This window comes from Sminthopsis crassicaudata, chromosome 4 (assembly GCF_048593235.1).
Source record: "Sminthopsis crassicaudata isolate SCR6 chromosome 4, ASM4859323v1, whole genome shotgun sequence".
Lineage (NCBI taxonomy): Eukaryota > Metazoa > Chordata > Mammalia > Dasyuromorphia > Dasyuridae > Sminthopsis > Sminthopsis crassicaudata.
In genome coordinates, this window is record NC_133620.1 from 242,027,740 (window position 1) to 242,053,443 (window position 25,704).

A 25,704-nucleotide genomic window follows, 5' to 3' on the forward strand; every position below is an offset into this window, starting at 1 on the left:
TGTATTCTGATGGAAATGGATATCTTCAACATAGAGAAGAGCTGATCCAATTCCAATTGATCAATGATGGACAGAATCAGTTACACCCAGAAAAGGAACACTGGGAAATGAGTGTGAACAGTGAGCATTTTTTTTTCTTACCAGACTATGTTTACCTTCCAAATACAATTCTTCCTTTGCAATAACAACAACAAAATTCAGTTCTGCACATATATATTGTACCTAGGATATACTATAAGATATTTAATATGTATGGGAATGCCTGCCTTCTAGGGGAGGGAGTGGAGGGAAGGAGGGGAAAAATTTGGAACAGGAGGAAGTACAAGGGATAATGTTGCAAAAAAATACCTATGCATATGTACTGTCAAAAAAAAGTTATAATTATAAAATTAATTAAAAAAGAATATATAAAAAATATTCATCAGATATTTAGAGATACAGAATCAGAATTTAGGAACTGAGTGAGCACTAGAAGTAAATATTTGGCAGTAATCTTTATGGCAGTGTTAATTGTAAATATACTAAAGAATTAGGTCTTCCAATGCATGACCATAAATAAAGGGGAGAATTTGGGGAGAATGAACATTTAAAGGTAAAAAAGAGGAGTAGAAGAAGACACTGAAAAAAGATGGAGAAGTACCTGTCTGAGAATTTGGACAATTAAGATTTAAAGAAAACACTGAGTGGAGAGTATCAAGTACTTAAAGGGATAACAAATCAAATGAACACTGAGAAAATGTCACAAAATCAAGACACTGACAAAAACTATAGAATATAAAAATATTTAAACATGATAAAATTATAATTTCAATATTAAAGTTAGGAAGGGAAGAATGATTAAACTGGGTTTTATTTGAACCTAATTGCTTTTTAAACATAAATATAGGACCCACATAAAGGTTTGATAACATTTTATTATAAAATACAAAAAGAGGCCATATCAGTTGGATAATAATAAGAAGAAAATACTAAGTCAGAAAATGGTCAACTAAGACACTTTGTGTAGTTCCTTAGAGAGTACACCAAAATAGTAGAATTCATAGGATAGGATTTATTGTTGAAACAGGTTCCCTTATTTAATAGAGATAGAAACTAAGGTCCAGATATAACAAATAATTTATTCACTATCAAATAGGCAATAAATTGGGAAATCAGAATTTATTCTAGAAGTCTTACTATTGCCACATTTCTTAAAATCTGGTATGTAAATTTTCCTTTTCTTCATTCCAAAACCTGAGTACTAGTCAATGGACTGAATATGCATAAATATGTATTCATACATACACACACAAAATACACATATAATATATGTCTATGTATTTATATGTATATGTGCTATATATGCTTTTACAGAGATGATTTTGATGTTGGAGCTAATGAAAAGACTAACTGATTTCATTATAATCTTATGAGTTTGTAATTATAAGATTTTAATTTTTTAACAAATTGTCCAAAAAGGAAAGAAGATAAGAAAAAGAAAGGAAAAAAGAAATCAAGGAAGGGAGGGAGGAAGACAGGAAAAAGGAGGAAAGGAAATAAGGAAAAAGATGTCATCCTTTTTCGATTATCAATTAATTACATTAATTATCTGCATACTGCTGACATTGCTAAATTTCTGAAGTACATAAGTCTGTGTTAAAATAATTAACAATTTACTGCTTCAAATACTTACATTTGAACCTATCATTATATAATATAAAACTTGAGTTGTTCTTAGAGTGTATGCTAGGTGGGAAAAACCATTTTTATTCCAGAAGTTATCTGGTATAAGTAAAATTTATGAAAATAAGATTTTTGCTTCTGTTGAAAAGAACCAGAAACTGGTGTAATGAGTATAGCAAAAGAGTTTAGTAATATCAAACAGTCTTATATTCCACTTACCTTTCCCATTATTTAATATTAATTCCATTACTTAGCTAGCCAATATGTCCATTTATTTTTTAGAGGCAGCAACTTTTTTTTGTACATAAAAGCACATTACCTTTTTTCTTGACTTAGCTTCATTCTATCAGAAGCTTGTTTTCCTCGAGGACACACAAACATGAAGCTTTTAAGATTTAGAGATAAAGCTGAAACAATTCTATCCTGAAGCATCATGCTTTTATTGAATCTACTGACCCATTTTGCTCATATTAAAAATCTGCACTACATTTTTTTTTTGCTAGAAACAAGAAAGCAGAATTGAGAATTTGTATTCAAAGATTATTTTGTCACAATACCTTCAAACTCCTATGGAGGATTAACAATTCACCCTTCTGTAAGACTTATAAGCATATATACATCTATATGCTTGTATGGAGTATATATGTGTAAATAGTAAATTATAAGTAACTTTCAGAGAGATTTTTATCATATAAATGTATATATATATATATATATATATATATACATACATACATACACACATACATTCTTTTTGTTCTTATTCCAATTTGTCAGAAAACTGATTCTTATTTGTCAGAGAAAGGACCATTCTCCAAAGGAAATATGGTTTTCCTGAGTGTCCTGTTGCTTTTTTCATGAATCATTTTAGAACTATATTTCTTTGCATTTCCTTGCACATTTGTAAACAAGTCTTTTTAAAAAATGATCAGTGATTCAGAGAAGAGCGTGTGAATGCACTTAAAACAAAAAGAGAGATACTTTATGAATACACAACAAAACAACAAATCCTGAAATAAATTTTCAGAATTGGAGAATCTTTTTTAGTATCCAAGGACCCTAAGTTGCCCCATAACAACCCATGGGACATAGATCATATCTTACTACCATGTACATTAAATTATACAGTTTTAAGTTGAATTTATTTCACTCACCTGTTTGACTAAGTTGGGATGTGCTTCTACTTCTCCGAGATACTATGGCCACCACTTTGGCACTAAGACTGGATCTCCTTTTCTTTCCACCTGTTCCAACTGTGCCAACAGCTGTATCCGATTGACTTCCATCATTATGTTCCAGTTTGTACATCTCTCCACTCACACTTGTGCTTTTTGTGATGGTTCTCCCTGAAGTTCCCATCCGTCTGCCTTGCATTTTAGGGGTAAATGAACTATATTTACAAAGTAAAAACATATATGCACATATAAATTAAATGAAAGTAACAAAAGAGTCTCAGACCAACTTTTTTATTTTCAAACAATTTAATCAATTTGATAGAGAAAAAAATTTAAGTCAACATGCAATTATAAAACATCTATTCTTTCCCTCTGCTTAATTTCCTTGTACCTGTAAATATTTTAGATGAAATAAATTTATCTACAAATATTTATTATATTCAATTTAAAGGTATATCAGTTTTCTCACCATCATGTTTAGAAAACATCTAAATTTCTTCCAGTTACAAAAAAACCCCAACCACTATTAAATGGACAAACCTAACAAAGAGATGGCAAATTAAAACACTAGGACTATGCTTATTTCACAGTTAAAAGTTTTAGTTAAGTAAAAAGAAAAAATTACAATAAAAAACCACTTAAATATGATAACAATGAACCTTTACTGATTGTACTAGAATTAAAGGCTTAATAATTCAAGGAAGAAATGGATTTCTTTCCTTAAACTTATACTCTCTTTCTTACTTTCAGGAAATTATTTCTTTCATGAAATTACATATTCACATTTTTTCCCTAATGGAACTGTGATCATTAAGTCGAATGCACCCCCTTATTCTCCCTCACAGGTTTATAGAGTAGTCTCCAGAGTTGTACTTGCTCCAAGCTATTAACTTTTTCTACTTCTTTTAGTCAACTCTTATGTTTATTGTTTTTATTCCTTCAGGATTTTATTCTATAACTTATTAATACCTAATATGGGGTTTTATATATTGTTCATCTTCAGTAGTGTATTTATATTTTAAGTAGGCCTTTCTTGAAACAGAATATATGAAAATCAAAGTAATGACTTTGATGATGGTAATTTCAGACACCATATCAAGTCAAAGAGTCAGTTCAATCACTGTGGGCTCACATAGTATTCTTGATAAAATTCAAGTAGTATTCAGGACAACGGAGGTGATACAGATCTCATCATCTTCTCACAAGATCTTATTTTTGTGTGTTCCAGAACTGTATATTTTGACAGCTTTCTCTTCCATGTAGCACAGAAATCATATATATTTGATTTGCTAACATCAATTAAAATGTTATTTTTATGTATCAATAATATTGTTTGATGGTTGTGGGCAACAATTCATTATGTGATAATATTTCTATTACATTTTATTGGTTGAGTTCTCTATAGCACTTTAAGTTTTGTTTATAGAGATTGTCTGTCTATGGAAGACAGTAAACTTCTATCCACTAGGTTATGTCATGTTATATATTTAGTAGATGCTAAATGTTTAAAGCCTGTAGTGATGTATTATACTGTTTTTCTGGCTTTCTTGTATAATATACATCGTTGATTAGGTTAAGGTTCCTCGAGGTTAACATTTTATAATTTCTCATGGCAATGACTAATCTTGAGTTGTGATTTCCAAAAACAAAATTAAATCAGTAATGGCTCATGAAATAGAGGATTAGGAGTCTACCTTGAATATAGGGCACATCTTCCAGGGAACACATTCTATGAATGTGAATTATGATAATAATTATCATCATTATTTCTTTCATTGAGATTCCAATAGAAATCATTGCAAGAACAATATTTTTATTATTTTTCTATTATTCTGGTATATTTGAGATTCTCCAGGCTATTATGATAGATCCCAAAATTTTGGAACCACCAATGAAATGTATAATTCCCACCATTTCACTGGGCTCCTTAATGATATTTTTCTTCTTAATGTCAACAAAGTACTCCTGAATCATTATTACAAAGCTTTGTTTTAAGCCAATCTGTATTACTCAATCATTTGTTCAATATTTCTTCTTAAAATATATATTGTTGGTTGAGTTCATATGAATGCTACCCATGGAGTGCCTTTTAATTCTATAACAAATGTTAAGTATTATGGTAAATAGACATTTTTGTCTTGTGGTAGAAACCAAAATCAATACAGTCTTCATCCATTGATTCCATTTTGCTTGTAGATTTAAATTCAAAGCTCTCAATCCCTATTTTTAACTTGGCATATAGTAAGATTTTTATATTTTATAAATCCAGATATTATTTTTTCTATCATTAAATAAAGTTTTTGTGAAGTGAAGTTCTTTTTAAATGGAAATATGAAGTTTGCTATGATTATGTACATCAAATAATTAAAGTGAAGCCCTTGGAACTCCCTTACCCCAGTTGTCAGCATTATTTTCCACATCAAACTATAATGCATTTACTTATACATTTAAATGTCTTGTCCCTCGAATAGAAAGTATGCTTTTTGGGGTTAGCAACTGTTTTTATTTTTGCATTTCTACCACATAGCATAGTGTGTTATTTATGCTAAAAGTGTTTTTGTAAAGTTGCACATTAGTTAAGTGAGTTTTGGAACATAATTTTTGTGTAACCATTTATAATAACTTTATATAAAAATATTAAAAAAAAAACTTGACAACTCATATGGGCATTACTTTGGTATGTCAATATACTGTCAAACATCCAGATGGACAGTAAATATTCAGTGTAACAAATACCATAATTTAAAATATCTCAATGATTAGGAAAAGTCATGGCAGATATTCAGATAACAAAAGTTATTGTGTATATGTATGTGTGTCTATAGTTATGTGAGACTGCATAAATAGGGAATGCAAATGAAATTTTTTTAATACAGAACTAAAACAAATGTTGTTCTCATGAGAGACTACAGTATGTGTGTGTGCTAATGCATGAGTTTGTTTTAATATGAAATCTTATTTTCCATAATATTCAAGAACTAAAGTGGTCTGACACAACTTGAATATTAAAAAAATATAGTTCTAGAGTATTTCTAAAATAAGAAATGCCTAAAAACATTAATCAATTAATCAGATTTTTTTTTGAGGGGAGGCTATCTAGAGTTTCCATCAGTGGAGTGTAAGTTGGATATGATTGATTATATTTGCTAGTCTTCCTACAGATCATATATTTAGAGTTTAGGATGGTCTTAGAAATGTTCTACTCTAAGATCCAGGTATAGTGAAGACACAAAGTTCCAAAAATGAGTTTGGAATAATGGGATATATAAATAGATAGGGTAGAGTTAGCATTTGTCAATAGAAATGCCAAGGCATGGGAGACAGAGCCAAGATGTTAGAGAGAAACCAGAAGTATCCTGAACACCCCTCTACTCCCCGTCTCATTTTCCGCACAAACAATATTAAATCAAGCAATCTAGAGCAAGAAAACTCATAAAAATACAGGATGAAGCAATTTTATAGCTTAAAACAATTTAGAAGGACTTCAGGGAAGGTTAATCTCACTCGGGTGAAATAGGAGTGCAACCCAGAGGAGACAATGTCTAGGCTAGCCAGTGGGAGGCTCTAAGTTATAGAGCGCAGATCAGCAACTGAATCAGCAGACTAGTGGTATAGCAGGCCAAATAAATGTGAAGCCTCCAGTCCCCAAACTCCCAAATAACAGGTACGACTAGGCTAAGTCACCAGGTCCCATTATAGGTGAGGCCACAAATGGAAAACCAGAGACCAGGTCTATGGCCTTCAGCACAATAAACTTATCACAATATTCCTTATGTTCCAGAGCTTAACTTTTAAAAATGAGCAAAAAAAGCAACAACAACAACAAAAACCATTAGCATAGAAAATTACTATGGAGACAGGGAAGATTAAAAAAATAATCAGAAGAGGATAGTAATATCTAAATGAAAAGCTTCAAAGGGGAATGTGAATTGGTCTAAAGCCTAAAAAAGCCCTCTTGGAAGGACTCAAAAAAGATTTTAAAAATCAAGTAAGAGAAATACAATAAAATTTGGGGAAAAGATGAGAGATGTGGAATTATGAAAAAAATAAGAATAAATAGTTTGGAAAAGAAAGCATAAAAATTAACTCAAGAAAACAACTCCTTAAATATTGAATTGGCTGGAGTGGGGATTCCAGGAAAATGGTGGAATATAGTCATAAATTTCAAACTCTCCAGATTTCCCCCATAAAAAGAAGACATTTGAGCCTTAGAGAGAATATAGACTGGTAAAAAATCAAGAAGACTTGGGATAGAACAGGAGTTCTCTAGGTACAACCAAAGAAGATATGAAAAAAGATCTTAGTCTTAGGATTAATCTGTCTGAAGTGCAAACAACTTCTGGCTAGCTCCTTAGAAATATTAAATATGGACTCCTTGGGCTAACTAGTTGTGGCTGGAGCCTTGGCAGGAAACACAGAGACTTTTAACTTCCTGGACTGTTTGTCAAATCAGGGTTTGAGTTCAGGAAGACCAAGTGAATCTCAGATAATGGGGAAGAACAGGGCCAGGTATGCTGCTGAAATGCGGCCCTGGGTGAAAAGGAGCCAGCACTCAGTGAATGCAAAAGCAATGGGGGAAGGGACATTGCTGGATAGGGGCACTTCCAGGAGGGTAGAGCTCTTGGTTTGGGGTTCCTGGTTAGAGGGGAAAGCTGAAGTGAAGCCCGAGGCACCATTTTCCACTCCATGATTAGAGGTGCTTATACTAATACCTCTTATTTTAAAAAATCTACATATGTACACATAAATATATTTTTTCTTAAATGTAGCTTGTTTAGGTGTGGTGGTATGGATGAAAAGGGAGAAAAAGAATAAAGTAAAGAAGGTATGGAGCAAAAAGAATAATTACAAGAAAGTAAAGAAAAATATATGAATAAAATATCATGAATATAATTTCTTTTACTAGTGTATTTGCTTTCTTGATCTGCTAATTTGTTGCTAAATATTTTGAATTCTCCCTGGTGTTCTGCTGGGCACCTGGCAATATTCTCTTTTGTTTTTTATTCCTTTTCTGATTTTCATTTTTTTTCTTGCTCTATTTTTGTCAAATAAAATAATTTTTTAAAAAGACCCACTGAAAAATCACAATAGCTTACAAATTCATGACTGAGAGTATTAATAGGGAAAGAAAAAATTTGCCAGTCAATGTTGTATTAGAAAGGAACTATCTGTTTTCTGAAAGCTCATAGGCATCTTTAGTGGGCCATTGTAGATATAGTCCCTTTCCAATGTTTAACAAAATATTTCTCTCCTTTGAAATCCTGCCTGCCTCTCCAACTTAGGCACATCTTATAAGGAATATATAATAGGGTAACAAAATGAATTTAAGCATATTTGCAAATACATTCTGAAGCTTTCCCTACTTTCCTTTTGAAAATCTTTCTAAAAGTCCTGATCTGCAGATCTATAATGATATAGGGTCACTAACTTCCTTGTGAAAAATTACTTGTCTCATTTTTGGATGAAGAAATAGAAACTATTTCTAGCCATATGAAAAGGTGCTCCAAATCATTATTAATCAGAGAAATACAAATTAAGACAACTCTGAGATACCACTACACATCTCTCAGATTGGCAAGAATGACAAGGAAAAGTAATGCAGAATGTTGGAGGGGATGTGGGAAAACTGGGAGACTGATACATTGTTGGTGGAATTGTGAATGCATCCAACCATTCTGGAGAGCAATTTGAACTATGCTCAAAAAGTTATCAAACTGTACATACCCTTTGATCCAGCAGTGTTACTATTGTGCTTATATCCCAAAGAGATCTTAAAGGGAAAGGGACCTGTATGTGCAAAAATGTTTGTGGCAGCCCCTTTTGTAGTGGCTAGAAATTGGAAATTGAATGGATGTCCATCAATTGGAGAATGGCTGAATAAGTTGTGGTATATGAATGTTATGGAATATTATTGTTCTGTAAGAAAAGACCAGCAGGATGATTTCAGAAAGGCCTGGAGAGACTTACATGAACTGATGCTGAGTGAAATGAGCAGGACTCAACAATAATTCTATATGATGATCAATTCTGATGGATGTGGCTCTCTTCAACAATGAGATGAACGAAATCAGTTCCATTTGTTCAATAATGAAGAGAACCAGCTACACCCAGGGAAAGAACTTTGGAAAATGAGTGTGAACCACAACATAGCATTTCTACTCCCTCTGTTTTTGTCTACTTGTATTTTTTATTTCCTTCTCAGGTTATTTTACCTTATTTCTAAGTCCTATTTTTCTTGTGCAACAAAATAACTGTATTTATGTATATATATATATATATATATATATATATATATATATAATGTATTTAACTTATACTTTAACATCTTTAACATGTATTGTCTACCTGTTATCTAGGAAAGGGAGTAAGGGGAAGGAGGGGAAAAGTTGGAACAGCAGGTTTTGCAAAGATCAAGGTTGAAAAATTACTCATGCATATATCTTGTAAATAAAAAGCTATAAAAATAAAAAATACATAAATAAATAAATTAAAGAAAAAAAAAGAAAAATTACTTGTCTCTCTTGGGAGGGAAAGAGACCTCATTCACAGCAGTATGACTTTTAATCATCGTCAAAAGAGACTTTCACAAAACTTGAAATCTTTTATTCATTTGTGCACTAATACAGCATTTCACAGGATTTCTGTAATAACTATCATTGGGTCTTCTCATAAGAGATTTCTAATAACCATAAATATTCCTCAGGAGAACCAGACAGAATCTGAAGGGCCTATAATAGTAATCATAAATGAATAATAAAATGTAGGAAGGACAAGCCATCATGAAAATGGCAAATGATGTACTGTACATGTGGTAATTCCTGAAGCTCCAACAGTTTTTTGTTCTATAGGTAGGATTTCACAAAAAGCTGTGTGTAGTGTAAAACCAGTGGCATAGAAAGAGTTGAGTCAGAACAAAAAGTAGAATTGACCAAATGGGAAAAAATATCCCCTGAAAACAATAACTCCTTGCAAAGTAGATTTGGCCAAATGGAAAAGGAGGCACAAAAGCTAACTGAAGAAGATATTTCCTTGAACATTAGAATTGAGCAAGTGAAAGCTAATGACTCTGTGAGATATCAAGAATCACTCAAGTAAAATCAAAAGAATGAAAAATAGAAGAAAATTTAATACATTTCATTAGGAAAACTACTATGGAAAATAGATAACAGGAGAGATAATTTAAGAAAATCAATCTACCTGAAAGCCATAATCAAAAGGAGAGCCTGGACAGCAACTTTCAAGAAATTATCAAGAAGAGGCAACTTTAGGTGGCAAAATGGAGAGAGCACCAAGTTCAAATTTGGTCTTAGACACTTAACACTTCCTAACTGTGTGACCTTGGGCAAGTCACTTAACTTTTGCCTCAGCAAAACAAAACAAAACAAAACAAAAAACACAAAACAAAGAAAAATTATCAGGGAACACTGCCCTGATATCTTAGAATCAGAGAGTCAATTTGTCATTCAAAGCTCCATCAAGAATCTCCTGAAAGAGATCCTCAAATGAAAACTCTAAGGAATATTGTAGTCAAATTCCAGAATTATCAGGTCAAGGAGAAGATACTGCAGGCAGCCAGAAAGAAATAATTAAAATATCAAGAAGGCACAATCAGGATCACACAGGACTTACCTAGTAACTTTTACATTAAATGATCAGAGGGTGTAAAATATAATATACCATAATGCAAAGGAGTTTGAATTATAACCAAGAATCAATTACCCAGAAGAAAATAAAATTTCATAAAAAAGATGGACATTCAATGAAATTGAGAACTTTCAAGCTTTCCTGATGAAAATAATAAAACTGAACAGAAAATTCAGTCTTCAAATAGAAGACTCAAGAGGAATATAAAAAGGTAAATAGAAAAGAAAATATCAACCAAAAAAAATCTTATTCAATAAGATTAAGTTGTTCACATCCTTACATGGGAACATGATACTAGTAACTACTGAGAAATATTAGGACCAGTAAAAGGAGTATACATAGACAGAGGGTATGGTTATAAGGTGATTATGATATGACATTTATATATACATCGTAGGATAAACTGATGCTGAGTGAAATGAGCAGGACCAGGAGATCGTTGTATACTCCAACAATACTGTATACTTGTATACTTCAACAACAATACTATATGATGATCAATTCTGATGGATGTGGCCATTTTCAACAATGAGATGAACCAAATCAGTTCCCGTAGAGCAGTAATGAACTGAACCAGCTACACCCAGTGAAAGAACTCTGGGAGATGACTGTGAACCACTACATAGAATTCCCATTCCCTCTAATTTTATCTGCCTGCATTTTGGATTTCCTTCATAGGCTAATTGTACACTATTTCAAAGTCCAATTCTTTTTGTACAGCAAAACAACTGTTTGGAAATGCATACATATATTGTATTTAATTTATACTTTAACATATTTAACATGTATTGGTCAACCTGTCATCTTGGGGGGAGGAAGGAGGGGAAAAATTAGAACATCATAGGGTAACATTTGTGTGTCATATATATGTATATGATATTAGGATGACAGGATGGAAGTAAATATATAGTTATTAATTAAATGTTCCCCTCTCTCAGAACAAATCTAACAACAAAATAAGAAATGAGTTGAATAGAATTTTAGAAAGTTATACACACTAGATCTCAAGAAAATTGAATGGGGATAGAAAAGAAAATACCTTTTTCTCAGCAGTATGTATCATCTACACAATAACTGATTATGTTCCAGGGCATAAAAACCGCATAATTAAATGTAAAGAGTGAAAATATAAATGTATTGAATGAAGATGAAATGAGGAGGCAGAATAGGATAAATTATATCACATGAAGAAGCACAAAAGACTTATTACAGTAGAGGGAAAGAAGGGAAGGGTTGAGCATTTTTTGAGTCTTACTGATTTGGCTCAAAGAGAGAATATACCTCTTAGTTAAGTATAGGAGTTGTATTATCCTATAGGAAAGTAGGAGGGGAAAAGGGAAAGAGGGGACTGACAGAAGGGAGGTGGTGATCAAAACAAACACTGGTAGGAGAAAGAGTGAAAGGAAAGAGATGTATAAATTGGGAGTGACAGGATGGAAGAAAATGCAGAGTTATTAATCATAACTGTGAATGTGAATGGAATGAACTATGCCATAAAACAGAAGTAGATAGAGTAGTTCAAAAACCCAAATTCTACAATATGTTTTTCACGAGAAACAGATTTGAAGCACAGAGATACAAACAGAGTAATGGTGAAAGGCTAAAGCAGAATATGTTATTCTATAATTAAATATTTTTAAAAGGATAAAAAGAAACATAAAAAGGTAAATAGGAAAGAAAACAAAATAAGAAATAAGTTATGAAGTAGCAATTCTTATCTCAGAAAAAGAAAAAAAAAACAAAAATAGGTCTAATTAACAGAACAAATGAGGAAAACTACATCTTACCAAGGGGTATCATAGACAGTTAAGTAACATTAGTATTAAATATACATGCACCAAATGGTATAGCATCCAAATTCTTAGAGGAAATGTTAAGTGAATTATAGCAAGAAACAGAGAGCCAAACTATACTAGTAGGAGACTTCAACTTCTCCCTCTCAGAACTAGACAAATCTAACAACAAAAATAAGAACGAAATTAAGGAATTGAAAGGAATTTTAGAACATTATATTTGATAGGTCTCAAGAAAACTGAATAAGGATAGAAAAGAAAATACCTTTTTCTCAGCAGTACATAATTCCTACACAAAAATTGACTATGTACTAGGGCATAAAACCTCATAATTAAATGGAGAAAGGCAGAAATTTTAATCTATCCTTTTCAAATTATAATGTAATAAAATAATATATAATAAAATATTATGGAAAAATAGACCAAAAAGTAATTGGAAACTAAATAACCTAATCCTAAAGAAAGAGTGTGTCAAATAACAAATCATAGAAAGCCAATAACTTCATCCAAGAGAATGGAAATAATGAGACAACATGAATAAAATAGTGAAAAAGGAGATCAGTTGGGCATGAACCTTAAAAGGTTAGAAAAAGAACAAATTAAAAATTCCATCAAATGCCAAATTGGAAATTCTGAAGACCAAAGAATACATTAATAAAACTGAAAGAAAGAAAACTACTGAACTAATATATAAAACTAAAAACCAGCTTTATTAAAAACAATAAAACAGATAAACCTCAGTTAACTTGACTTAAAAATAAAACCAAATAACTAGAATTAAAATTAAGTTTTTTAAAAATGTGAAGGAAATTAAAATGAAAATTAGGACTATTTTGCCCAACTGTATGTCAATATTTTGTCCAATTGTATGCCAAACTATTTAAGATTATTTAGAACTTTAGCAAACTTTCAGGATATAGAAATTTAAAAAAAATTTAAATTAGTATTTCTATATATTATTAACAACCCCCAACAGCAAGTTAAAAAGAGAAGTTGTTCCATTTCAAATAAATGTAGATAATATAAAATATTTGGGAGTCTTCATGACAAGATTAAAATCAAGAACTATATGAACACAATTACAAAATACTTTTAAAACAAAGACTAACTTAAATAGTTGGAAAAATATCAACTGCTCATGGATTGGACAAACCAATATAATAAAAATTACAATTCTACCTGAATTAATCTATATATTTAACATAAAGCTAAATTACCAAAAAATTTTTTCATAATTTATAATATAATTTTATAATTACATATAAAATGTATCTGAAAGAAAAAAGGTCAAAAATATTGAGTGACTTAATGGAAAAATATAAAGGAAGGGGACCTAACCATACCCAACTAAAACTGCATTATAAAATGGCTATCATCAAAACATTTTTGGTTCTGGAAAAGAAATAGAGTGGTGATCAAGGGAAGAGGTTAGGATGTAAGAAACAGTAGTCAAAGACCATAAAAATCTACTGTTTGATAAATCCAAAGACTCCAGCTTCTGGGATAAAAACTCACTATTTGTAAAAACTTCTAGGAAAACTGGGAAATGGTATGGCAGAAGCTAGACATAAAGCAATATCTTATACCCTACACCAAAATAAGATGAAAATGGATACATGATTTAGACATAAAGGGTAACAAGAAGCAAACAAGGAGACCAAGCAATAGCTTACCTATCAGATTTATGGAGAAGGGAAGAATTTATGGCCAACAAGAGATAGAGAACATCATGAAATTTGAAATGAAAATTTTGATTACATTACTTTAAAAAGTTTTTTCATAAACAAATCCAATGCATTAAATTCAGAAGGAAAACAAAAAGCTGGGAAACAATTTTTACATCTAGTGTTTCTGATAAAAATCTCATTTCTAAAATATACAGAGAATGAAATCAAATTTATAAAGATCTAAGTCATTTCCCAATTGATAAATGGTCAAAGGATATACACAGGTAGTTTTCAGTTGAAGAAATTAAAACTATCTATAGTCATGTAAAAAAATGGTCTAAATTACTTTTAATTAGAGAAATGAAAAGTAAAACAACTCTGAGGTACCTCCTCATACCTATGAGATTGACTAATATGATAGAAAAAGAAAATGATAAATGTTGGAATAGATGTGAAAAAGTTAGGATCCTAAAACATTGTTGGTAGAGTTGTGAACTGGTCTACCAATTATGGAGATCATTTTGAAACTATGCCCAAAAGGCAACAAAACTGTGCATTCAATTTGATCCAGCATTACTAGTCCTAGGTCTGTATAACAAGGAGGTTATAAAAAAGAAAAAAATACTCACATGTACAAAAATGTTTATAGCAGTTTTTTTTTTTTTTTTTTTTGGTGGCAAAGAATTGGAAAATGAATGGTTGTCCATCATTTGGAGAGCAACTGAACAAGTTATGGCATATAAATGTAATGAAATAATATTGTTTTATAAAAATAATGAGGAGACAGATTTCAGAAAAACCTGGAAAGATTTACATGAATTGATCTTGAATGAAGTGAGAAGAATCAAAAGAACATAGTACACAGAAATAGTGTGATGATCAAGTATGATAGACTTAATTCTTCCTAATAATACAATGGTCAAAGACAATTCCGTAAGTTTCATGATGGAAGATACTATCCACATCCAGAGAAAGGACTAGGGAGTCAAAATGAATTTCAAAACATCCTATTTTCACTTTGTTTGTCATTTTTCCCTTCTTGTGATTTTTCCATTTTGTTTTGATTTTTTCACAATATAATGAATGCAGAAATATGTTTAACATGATTATCCATGTATAACCTATATCATGTTGCTTGTTATCTTGGGAAGAAGGGAGGAAAAGAAGAGAAGTAGAAAAATTTTGAACTCAAAGTTTTACTTTTAAAAATGTCAAAAACTATCTTTACATGTAATTGGAAAAAAATAAATGCTATTAAGTGAAAAAAAAAAAGAAATGACAAGGCATGTGCAAGGGTTCCTTGACGTCATCTCAAAGGGGAAGTATATTCCAACTTCTCTTTGCAATAATCTGTGGCTCTGCCATTTAAAACTTTGTTAACTGCTTTGTATAATTAATTACAATTCCCAACTTGCACTATTTCTTCCAAATGAGGAGTCTCATTTTTTTTATTGAATTCCTTGAGAAGAGGACTATATTTTTATTTTCCTTTTGTAGCTCAATGGAACACCTAACACAATATATTGCAAATTGCTATTCTATTTTCATGACTCCATTGGGGGTTTTCTTTTTTTATTGAACTGGTTGTCATTTCTTTCTCCTAATCATTTTACAAATGAGGTAACTGAGGAAAACAAGATTAAGTGGCTTTCTCAGAGTTACACAGCTAGTAAATGTTTAAAATCAGATTTGAACTCAAAAAGAGTCTTCTTGGTTCCAGTTTTGCCATTCTATCTTCTGTTCCAGCTAGCTACCATAATTGTAAATAAAGGTGATTAATCTGAAAGCTTATCTTAAGTATCTATTTAATAGTAGATACTATTAGATATAGTAGATACTAGTAGATAGTGAGTCAAGAATTATAAATACTTGGGACATAATTATAAAAAGTAATCAGTTTTTCTCAAGGAGCTTACCTTCAAATCAATTAGCTGTTGAATTGAACTGAATAGTAGTGCCACTTTAATTTCCTAAAAGCTATCTGATTAATGTATTTTGGAATTTGAAGTATTAGACATATGTTTGAGGCATGTCTTTCCATCATTTAAAATGTATATATGTAATATTCCTTCTGAAAAAATAGTTTCTTTTAGATCAAAGGAGCTTAATCTTTTTGTTTTTTTACCAATCTCAACCAATCCAATCCAATTCACCATCTGATTATTTAGGTGAACTAGGATAAAGTTAGTGGAAAGGAATAGGAAGGAATCAATATGATCATAGAGCAAAAATGTGAGACCAACTAAATATGTAGTTAATGGTGATAATAATAATAGTAAATAGCATTTATAGCATTTATATAACACTTTGAAGTTATATAACACTTTGCAAACATCTCATTTGATGAAACAACCCTATGAGTTAGGTGTTTTTATTATTCACATTTTACTAATGAGGAAACTGAAGGAGAAGGACATAAATTGACTCTCCCAAGTATCAGAAGAAATATTTAAACTCATTTTTTAAATAGCTCCATATTAAGCAATCTACTCATGCTACCAAGCTGCCTCTAATGAAGAGAGTGGATAGGGAAAGATCTTTGGTTAAATAAAGTTGATAAACACCTTCCATATCTTTAAATAAACAATGAAAATTATTTATTATTCACTTAAATATCTGGCCTCTTGATTCAGGAAGATGGGTTTAGAAATTGTCATTGGTTAGGTATTGACTTTGTAAGCCAGTCACAGTTTCTAGGCAAGTCACAGTCTCTGTGTTTAAGTCAGCTTTCTAAGATTATCAAGTGTAAGACAAGATACTAGTATTAGGCAGTTTCATAATAGAAGTTCCTTAGACCATTGAAATAATAGCTCTAATCCTTCTCCTTCCCTACTATATTTCAGGGATTATGTTAGGTGTTGGTAGCATAAAGAAGAAAATTTTCTGATATTCCTATTAAGAGATAAAATAACACTATCAACTTTAGAATACCTGAATCCAGATTTTGGTTTTGCTACTTAATAGTGGAAAAACCTTTGGTGAGTCATTTAACCCTTTTTGAAACTCAGTTTCTTCATCTGTTAAGTAAGAGCATTGGACTAAGTGATCTATAAAGTCATTACAAATTCTCAAAATATGATGGGCCTTTTATCCTAGGATTCATACTATCATCTAAATAATTTATTACATAATTTCAAATCTCTAAATGTTTCAAAAATTAGGCATTAGTCTCTTCCAGACTCAAAAAAAGGTTTGCTAAGAAAATTCAAATCTTTTTGATCTTTAAACAAATATAACAAAATCTATATTATGTCATGTAACATTAGTTCTCATAATTCGAACAAAAATTCATAATACATTATTTTGTACTCAAAACAACCCCATGAAATAAGTGCTATTATCGTCTCATCTGAGGCATAAAAAGCTAAAGTTACTTATTTAAGATCACACAGCTGCCACAATCTGATCTTCTTGACTTCAAGTCCTATGAATTATGTAAGGTGCCATTTAATTACCAAAAGTATAAATAATATACTCTCAACTTTAATTTTCTATCTTCTCCACAATGCTTGATAAAAGCCTTTTCAAATCAATTTCATGTCACTTGGATTGCATGGTCTTTTAAAACCATGTTTTGGTTTAAATGTAAGCTTTTAGATTCTTTATCAGTAACTAGTAGTTACAAAGTTGCTTGTATTCTTTTCTTGATAAACTTGACATAATGATAAAACTTTTAATGTAACATTAAAAATGTCAGAACCATATGAGAAGACCTATGCGAACTGGTACAATGTTAGTGAAACAGATACACAATTGCTACAACAATGTAAATGGAAAGAACAACATTTGGGTTTTCTGAATTGCTTTTCCCCTTTTTCATTCTTTGCCTGCCTCTGGGAGAGGCACATTGGAAAACTTAGGGTGTTTTAAAAGTATATATCAATAAAAGCTCATTTAAAAAAAAATTCTGAACCAAAGGGTTTTACAGTAGTTCTGGGTATTTAAAGAAGAAAAAAAAGATATTCTAGAAATGAGTTAAAGTAGCAAAACTGTTCTGGAGTTACTGATGCTAAGAATTCTGCTGCTACTTCCTTATCCAAGCCATTTTGCTTCTTGAAGGTTAATTTGAATCAAATTTTTTTTTTTTTTTTTTGCAGAGAAAGTAGACATAAAACCAATTAATCTAGGATGTCATTTCACCAAGCTTTAATAAAAAAATATAATATCTCTAAGATTTAAACTTTATGTAGAGAAATGGTCACACATTCATATGTTGCTTGTCAATAGTTTCTTAATCTCAATAGTCAAGGGATGGCAGGTGGTAACTAATAAGAGTACTTTATTAATTAATAGATCACTTTACATGGAAAACTTAGTACTACAAGTTGTCCAGAATTAGTGCGAGACTTAAACATCATGTGTATAACCTTTTAATGTTACAGATGAGGAAACTATGGCCCAGAGACTTTCAGTAAGCAATAAGTTTAAGAATATAAATTTGCAATCAAGTCAAGCTATCTATAAACTTAATGTGTACCCCCAACCAAAAATTAAACTTGAAATACAAAAATTAAAAGGAGAAATCAATAATATTGAAAGTAAAAAAACTAGTGAATTAATAAATAAAACCAAGAGTTGGTTTTATGAAAAAGACAATAAAATAGATAAAACTTTGGTAAATCTGATCAGAAAAAAGAAAGATGAAAATCAAATTGTTAGTCTTACAAATGAAAAGGGGGATCTTTCCACCAATGAAGAGGAAATTAGAGAAATAATAAGGAGTTACTTTGCCCAACTTTATGCCAATAAAATTGATAACTTAAGTGAAATGGATGACTTCCTTCAAAAATATAGGCTTCCTAAATTAACAGAGGAGGAGATAAATTGCTTAAATAGTCCCATTTCAGAAAAAGAAATAGAACAAGCTATTAATCAACTCCCCAGGAAAAATTCCCCAGGACCAGATGGATTTACATGTGAATTCTACCAAACATTTAAAGAACAATTAGCCCCAATGCTATATAAACTATTTGAAAAAATAGGGGATGAAGGAGTCCTACCAAACTCCTTTTATGACACAGACATGGTACTGATACCTAAACCAGGTCGATCGAAAACTGAGAAAGAAAATTATAGACCAATTTCCTTAATGAATATTGATGCTAAAATCTTAAATAAGATATTAGCAAAAAGACTTCAGAAAATCATCCCCAGGATAATACACTATGATCAAGTAGGATTTATTCCAGGAATGCAGGGCTGGTTTAATATTAGGAAAACTATTAGTATAATTGACCATATTAATAATCAAATTAATAAAAAACATATGATCATCTCAATAGATGCAGAAAAAGCATTTGACAAAACCCAACATCCATTCCTACTAAAAACTCTTGAGAGTATAGGAATAAATGGACTATTCCTTAGAATAATCAGGAACATATATTTAAGACCTTCAGTAAGCATAATATGCAATAGAAATAAACTGCAACCTTTCCCAGTAAGATCAGGAGTGAAACAAGGTTGCCCACTATCACCATTACTATTCAATATAGTACTAGAAACGCTAGCCTCGGCAATAAGAGCCGAGAAAGAGATTCAAGGAATTAGAGTAGGAAATGAGGAAATCAAACTATCACTCTTTGCAGATGACATGATGGTATACTTAGAGAACCCCAAAGACTCTGCTAAAAAGCTATTAGAAATAATTCAGAATTTTAGCAAAGTTGCAGGATACAAAATAAATCCACACAAATGCTCAGCATTTTTATATATCACCAACAAAATGCAACAGCAAGAGATACAAAGAGAAATTCCATTCCAAACAAATGTTGAGAGTATAAAGTATTTGGGAATCCATCTACCAAAGAATAGTCAGGAATTATATGAGAAAAATTACAAAACACTTGCCACAAAAATAAAGTCAGACTTAAATAATTGGAAAGACATTCAGTGCTCTTGGATAGGCCGAGCAAATATAATAAAGATGACAATACTCCCCAAATTAATCTATTTATTTAGTGCTATACCAATCAGACTCCCAAGAAACTATTTTAATGACCTAGAAAAAATAACAACAAAATTCATATGGAAGAATAAAAGGTCGAGAATTACAAGGGAACTAATGAAAAAAAAGTCAGAGGAAGGTGGTCTAAGTGTACCTGATCTAAAGCTATATTATATAGCAGCAGTCACCAAAACCATTTGGTATTGGCTAAGAAATAGACCAGTAGATCAGTGGAACAGATTAGATACAAAGGACAAAAAAAAGGGTACATCTATAGCAATCTAATCTTTGACAAACCCAAAGATACCAACATTAGGGACAAAAATTCATTATTTGGAAAAAAAACTGTTGGGAAAATTGGAAATTAGTATGGCAGAAATTAGATATGGATCCACACTTAACACCATATACCAAGATAAGATCAAAATGGGTCCATGTTTAGGCATAAAGAATGAGATCATAAATAGATTAGAGAAACAGAAAATAGTCTACCTCTCAGACCTGTGGAGGAGGAAGGAATTTATGACCAGAGGAGAACTAGAGATCATTATTGATCACAAAATAGAAGATTTTGATTACATCAAACTAAAAAGTTTCTGTACAAACAATACTAATGCAAACAAGATTAGAAGGGAAGTAACAAATTGGGAAAATATTTTTAAAAGCAAAGGTTCTGACAAAGGTCTCATTTCCAAAATATATAGAGAACTGACCCTAATTTATAAGAAATCAAACCATTCTCCAATTGATAAATGGTCAAGGGATATGAACAGACAATTCTCAGATGATGAAATTGAAACTATTTCCACTTATATGAAAGAGTGTTCTAAATCATTACTGATCAGAGAAATGCAAATTAAGACAACTCTGAGATACCACTACACACCTGTCAGATTGGCTAAGATGACAGGAACAAATAATGATGAATGTTGGAGGGGATGTGGGAAAACTGGGACACTGATACATTGTTGGTGGAGTTGTGAAAGAATCCAGCCATTCTGGAGAGCAATTTGGAGCTATGCCCCAAAAGTTATCAAACTGTGCATACCCTTTGATCCAGCATTGCTGCTATTGGGATTATATCCCAAAGAAATACTAAAGAGCGGAAAGGGATATGTGCCAAAATGTTTGTGGCAGCTCTTTTTGTTGTAGCTAGAAACTGGAAATTGAATGGATGCCCATCAATTGGAGAATGGTTGGGCAAATTATGGTATATGAAGATTATGGAATACTATTGTTCTGCAAGAAATGACCAGCAGGAGGAATACAGAGAGGCTTGGAGAAACTTACATCAACTGATGCTGAGTGAAATGAACAGAACCAGAAGATCGTTGTACACTTCAATGCTGTATGAAGATGTATTCTGATGGAAGTGGATATCTTCAACATAAAGAAGATCCAACTCACTTCCAGTTGATCAATGATGGACAGAAATAACTACACCCAGAGAAGGAACACTGGGAAGTGAATGTAAATTGTTAGCACTACTGTCTATCTACCCAGGTTACTTATACCTTAGGAATCTAATACTTAATGTGCAACAAGAAAATGGTATTTACACACATATATTGTATCTGGGTTATATTGTAACACATGTAAAATGTATGGGATTACCTGTCACCGGGGGAGGGAGTGAAGGGAGGGGGGGGGGATAATTTGGAAAAATGAAAAAAAAATAAACTTAATTTGTTTATTTTCTATCACATGTGTCTTCACTTCATAAGTAAAACTTTGAATAACTAAAGAAGTTAAATCATAGATAATAATTATATCATAACTATGCCTTTGATAAGTCAGGAATATTTTTAAAATTTTGCATACGTATGATTTTTCACCATGAATTCTTTACATATTCATGAATAACTTTTACAAATATCTCATGGACAGAAGTCAAATGAAAAAACAACCAGTTATTATTAGATAATAATAATTACTACAGGTAACAATATAATTATTAAATGATTAATTATTAATTAAAATAATTAGAGTTAAAAATTAGCAGAGAAGTATTGTTGATAAAGCATGGAGTTGGGGGTAATCTGCATTTAAATTCTACATTTATTTCTTAAGTGTCCCTGAACAAATTGCTTAAATTTTTGGAGCTTCATTTTCCTCAACTGTAAAACTGTGATAATAAGGATCATAAGTAATAATATATGTAAATTTTTTTCCAAATTAGCACTATGTTTTTGTATGTACTCGATATCATTAAAATGTATGTCAGTAATAGTTATTTAAATGTTTTCTTTCTTGAAATATTTAATAATCTTACTATGACCTGAAGTTTTGTTGATTTATGTAATGTCTAAAAATTAGGTCATCAAAAAAATCCATAAATTTATGAATATATTTAATTTAGTAGATTAGCATAAACAAATGAAAGATAGTGTGATAATTTATAATTTTGATCAGAACTCATATGCTTTAAGAATTACCACTTCCCATAGAGAAGAGCTAATCCAATTCCAATTGATTAATGATGGACAGAATCAACTACATCCAGAAAAGGAACACTGGAAAATGAGTGTAAACTGTTATTTTTACCTTCTGAATCCAATTCTTCCTTTGCAACAAGAAATTCGGTTCTACACACATATATTGTATCTAGAATATATTGTAATATATTTAACATGTATAAGACTGCCTGCCATCTGGGGGAGGGGGTTGGGGGAGGAAGGGAAAAAATCTGAACAGAAGTAAGTGCAAGGGATAATGTTGTAAAAAATTACCCATACATATGTACTGTCAAAAAAAAAAGTTATAATTATAAAATAAAATTAAAATTAAAAAAAAAAAGAATTACCACTTCCTCCCCTTGCATTTATTTACTTTGTCCACATGCATACAAAATTTTATGTGTACATAATGAATGAATCAAAAACTTTTCTGATCTTACATTAAGAAAAAAAAAAAAAACTCTTTCATCTTCTAATATAGAAGACACCATACACAGGAGAGCTGGAGATGGAAAGGAAGAAGGGATTTTTGTGTAGGGAGATGGTATGAAAATAACAAGGGAATGCTATAGCAGCCTCTGTTTAGGAAAGATAAAGCAAGAGATAACATTTCAAAGTTCAGTCCTAGGAGTAGTGTCAAAGTTCCAGAGGGAGGCAAAAGATGATGGCCAGATTATTTAGCATTTCTTGGAAATGATCAGGAAATCCAGGTCTTACTAAAATATAGTTTGTTTCATTCTTGTTTTTATACCTCCAATGTCTAGTATCACACATGCTTTTTAGTAGGAGTTTAATAATAAATATGGATTCATTGATTGAGTTGATTTAGAAGTTCTCAAAGTTTTGGCCAATGAAAGACAAATTTTGACAGATTCTAAAATGCTGGAAAGGCTTCAAATATAATAGTGTTTCCCAACTTCATCTATTTTCTCTGATTCCAATTTCAATATTCTTTCATGTATATCATGATGTATACTAGGACAGGGATGTCTATGAGGAAGGCAGAACCTTAGCCATTCCAAGCCCATATGGCACAGACAAAAAGCTAAGTAGAACTGGAATAAAGAATCATAGTTTTGAGTCCTATTGCATTTTGGTCACTTTAAAATATCCATTTAATTGAACTGAAAGAAGAAAAGACTTAGATATAGTATTAAATATATTTTGCTCAAAGGATAGTTGGGAGACAAGTCTAAATGATTCAACAAAAAGAGCACTGATTTGGAAAAATAATTGGACACATGGTTATCTTTAGAATTTACCACTGGGTCACCTGAGTCAAATCATTTTTCTTTCATAAATATCAATTTCCCCATTTGTGAATTGAGGAAAATACCACTGATCAACTTATTTCACAGAACTATGCTGAGGACTAAGTATGACAACATGTCTAATGCATATTTATCCCTATTTACAAAGATATAATTCTGTACACAATATAAGTGAATGCTACATGAAACAGTGAAATTTATTCCCTCCTTTTTTTCTTTTATCTAAACATTTGTAAAATACCCCAAAATTTTCATTTCTTCACCTCAAATCCCACCCTCACGTTAAAAAAATATTGATATCTTTCGTCATTTTTTTACCCTTTGACTATGCAAGTCTCTTCTATGGGTTTACATAAATGTAGGGGGAAAAACATTTTATAGTTCTGAAAAAAAAACCAACAATTCTTTAACTCAAAGACATTTTAATGGTCCTCATCATTATGAGTTTAGACTATAGTTGGGAATTTTTTCAGCTTATCAGGCTGAATCAGTTGCATGTTTATGAGATGGAAGCTAACTAGGGTCATTTTTGAAAGAACCAGCAGATGCATTGAACATGTAGAAATCATTGTTGTTTCAAAATGAGTGAAAAATGTAGATTCTGGGATTAGAAGTTACAGAGGCTCACTGAGAGGAAAACCAGAATTTGGGGAAAATGTCAAAGAGATCCAGGTCAAAAGATTACAAATCCGTGTAGTTCTGAATGAATATGGACTTATTAAACTATCTTAACAAAAACCAAAATTATTTTTCATAAAATTAAGATGCTGCTGGTTCAACAGCCTTATGCTCTCTGAATCTTGCCATCTGGAATAAACTTCCTGCCTCTCTCTGTCTCATCAACACTTTTCTTCATTTCCTATAGAGTCTAATTTCTTACTTCCTCGTATTCAATGTGATTTTTAGTTTGATATAGATTATTTAACTTAGATAAATTCTTGGAAAATCAAGTGACACTGTACATTTGCAATGTATTCTGTTTCAAAATTGTGGAAAATTTCAGTTAAATTGCCTTTTTTGATCAGCTGTGTATTTTTTAAACAGCCAATCTAATTCTGATTGGTATCTCTTCAATAAATGGCTATAAGAGTTTGAATGATTTTGTAACAAACATGTCAGAACTAAAATCCAAATAAATTTTGTCCCTGAAAAGTTGTCTCCATAAAAGGCAATATACTTATACCAACAACATTACCATTGCTAAAAATATTTTTGAATTTCTCTTGTGGAACAGTCTTTAGATCCTGAAGCACATTCACTTATATACAGACAAATATCCATCCAAAACACACACACACACACACACACACACACACACACACACACACACACACACACACTTAGTAACTAGATAGCTCAGTAGATAGAACACTGGGCCTGGTATCGGGAAGACCTGAGTTCAAATCTAACCCCAGACGCTTACTAGCCATGTGACTCTGGATGAGTCAACCTATTTGACTTAGTCCACTGGAGGAGTAAATGTTAAAGAATTCCAGGATCTTTGCCAAGAAAATCCCATGGATAGTATTGGCATAATATGGTCCTTATGGTCAGAAATGATTGAATAACAACAACATATAGTAACAAAAATACTAGTTTTTTAAATGTGTGTTTGGTTTAAAAGCCATGCCAAATTTATTGGGAATATGTCTGTAAAACAAGATGGATCATAAAACAAGGAGGCATATTGGAAATATATTTGGAATTATAACTTGATTTTAAAGTCTGGATCTGTCATGATCTGTGTGACTTTAGGGAAGTCATGTCAACTCCTGGGCTTTAGTTTTCTTATATGTAAAATTAGGAAGTTCAGCCATTTGATTATTAAGATTCCTTATAATTCCAAATCTTTATGTAGATACTATTTTATGTTCATAGTTAAAATCACTATAATTTAAAGACAATCATTGACTAGCATTCCAATTGCAATTTATGCATTATTTAGAGAGAACAAATGAGAAAAAGAGAAAAATGTTCTCTATTTTTAAACTGAATGACACAGAATTTAATTATTATTTTTGAAATCCAATTGGAAGTGTATAGTTATTGCTCTAATCAAACTTAAATTGTTAGTGGATCTTAACATTAT

The 25,704-nt window shown here is 31.3% G+C and overlaps 1 protein-coding gene across 48 annotated transcripts in view; it reads right to left on the minus strand.

Annotated features, from left to right (window-relative positions):
- RIMS1 (regulating synaptic membrane exocytosis 1) overlaps nt 1–25,704 on the minus strand; it is a 621,810-nt gene that overhangs the window by 103,359 nt on the left and 492,747 nt on the right. For 38 of the 48 annotated variants that reach the window (XM_074310503.1, XM_074310508.1, XM_074310502.1 and 35 more), the window contains one exon: nt 2,817–3,052. The exons of the other annotated variants lie outside the window; for them this stretch is intronic. In XM_074310503.1, the coding sequence (XP_074166604.1) occupies nt 2,817–3,052 (236 nt within the window). The remainder of the gene's footprint in view (nt 1–2,816; nt 3,053–25,704) is intronic. 48 annotated transcript variants of the gene reach the window in all.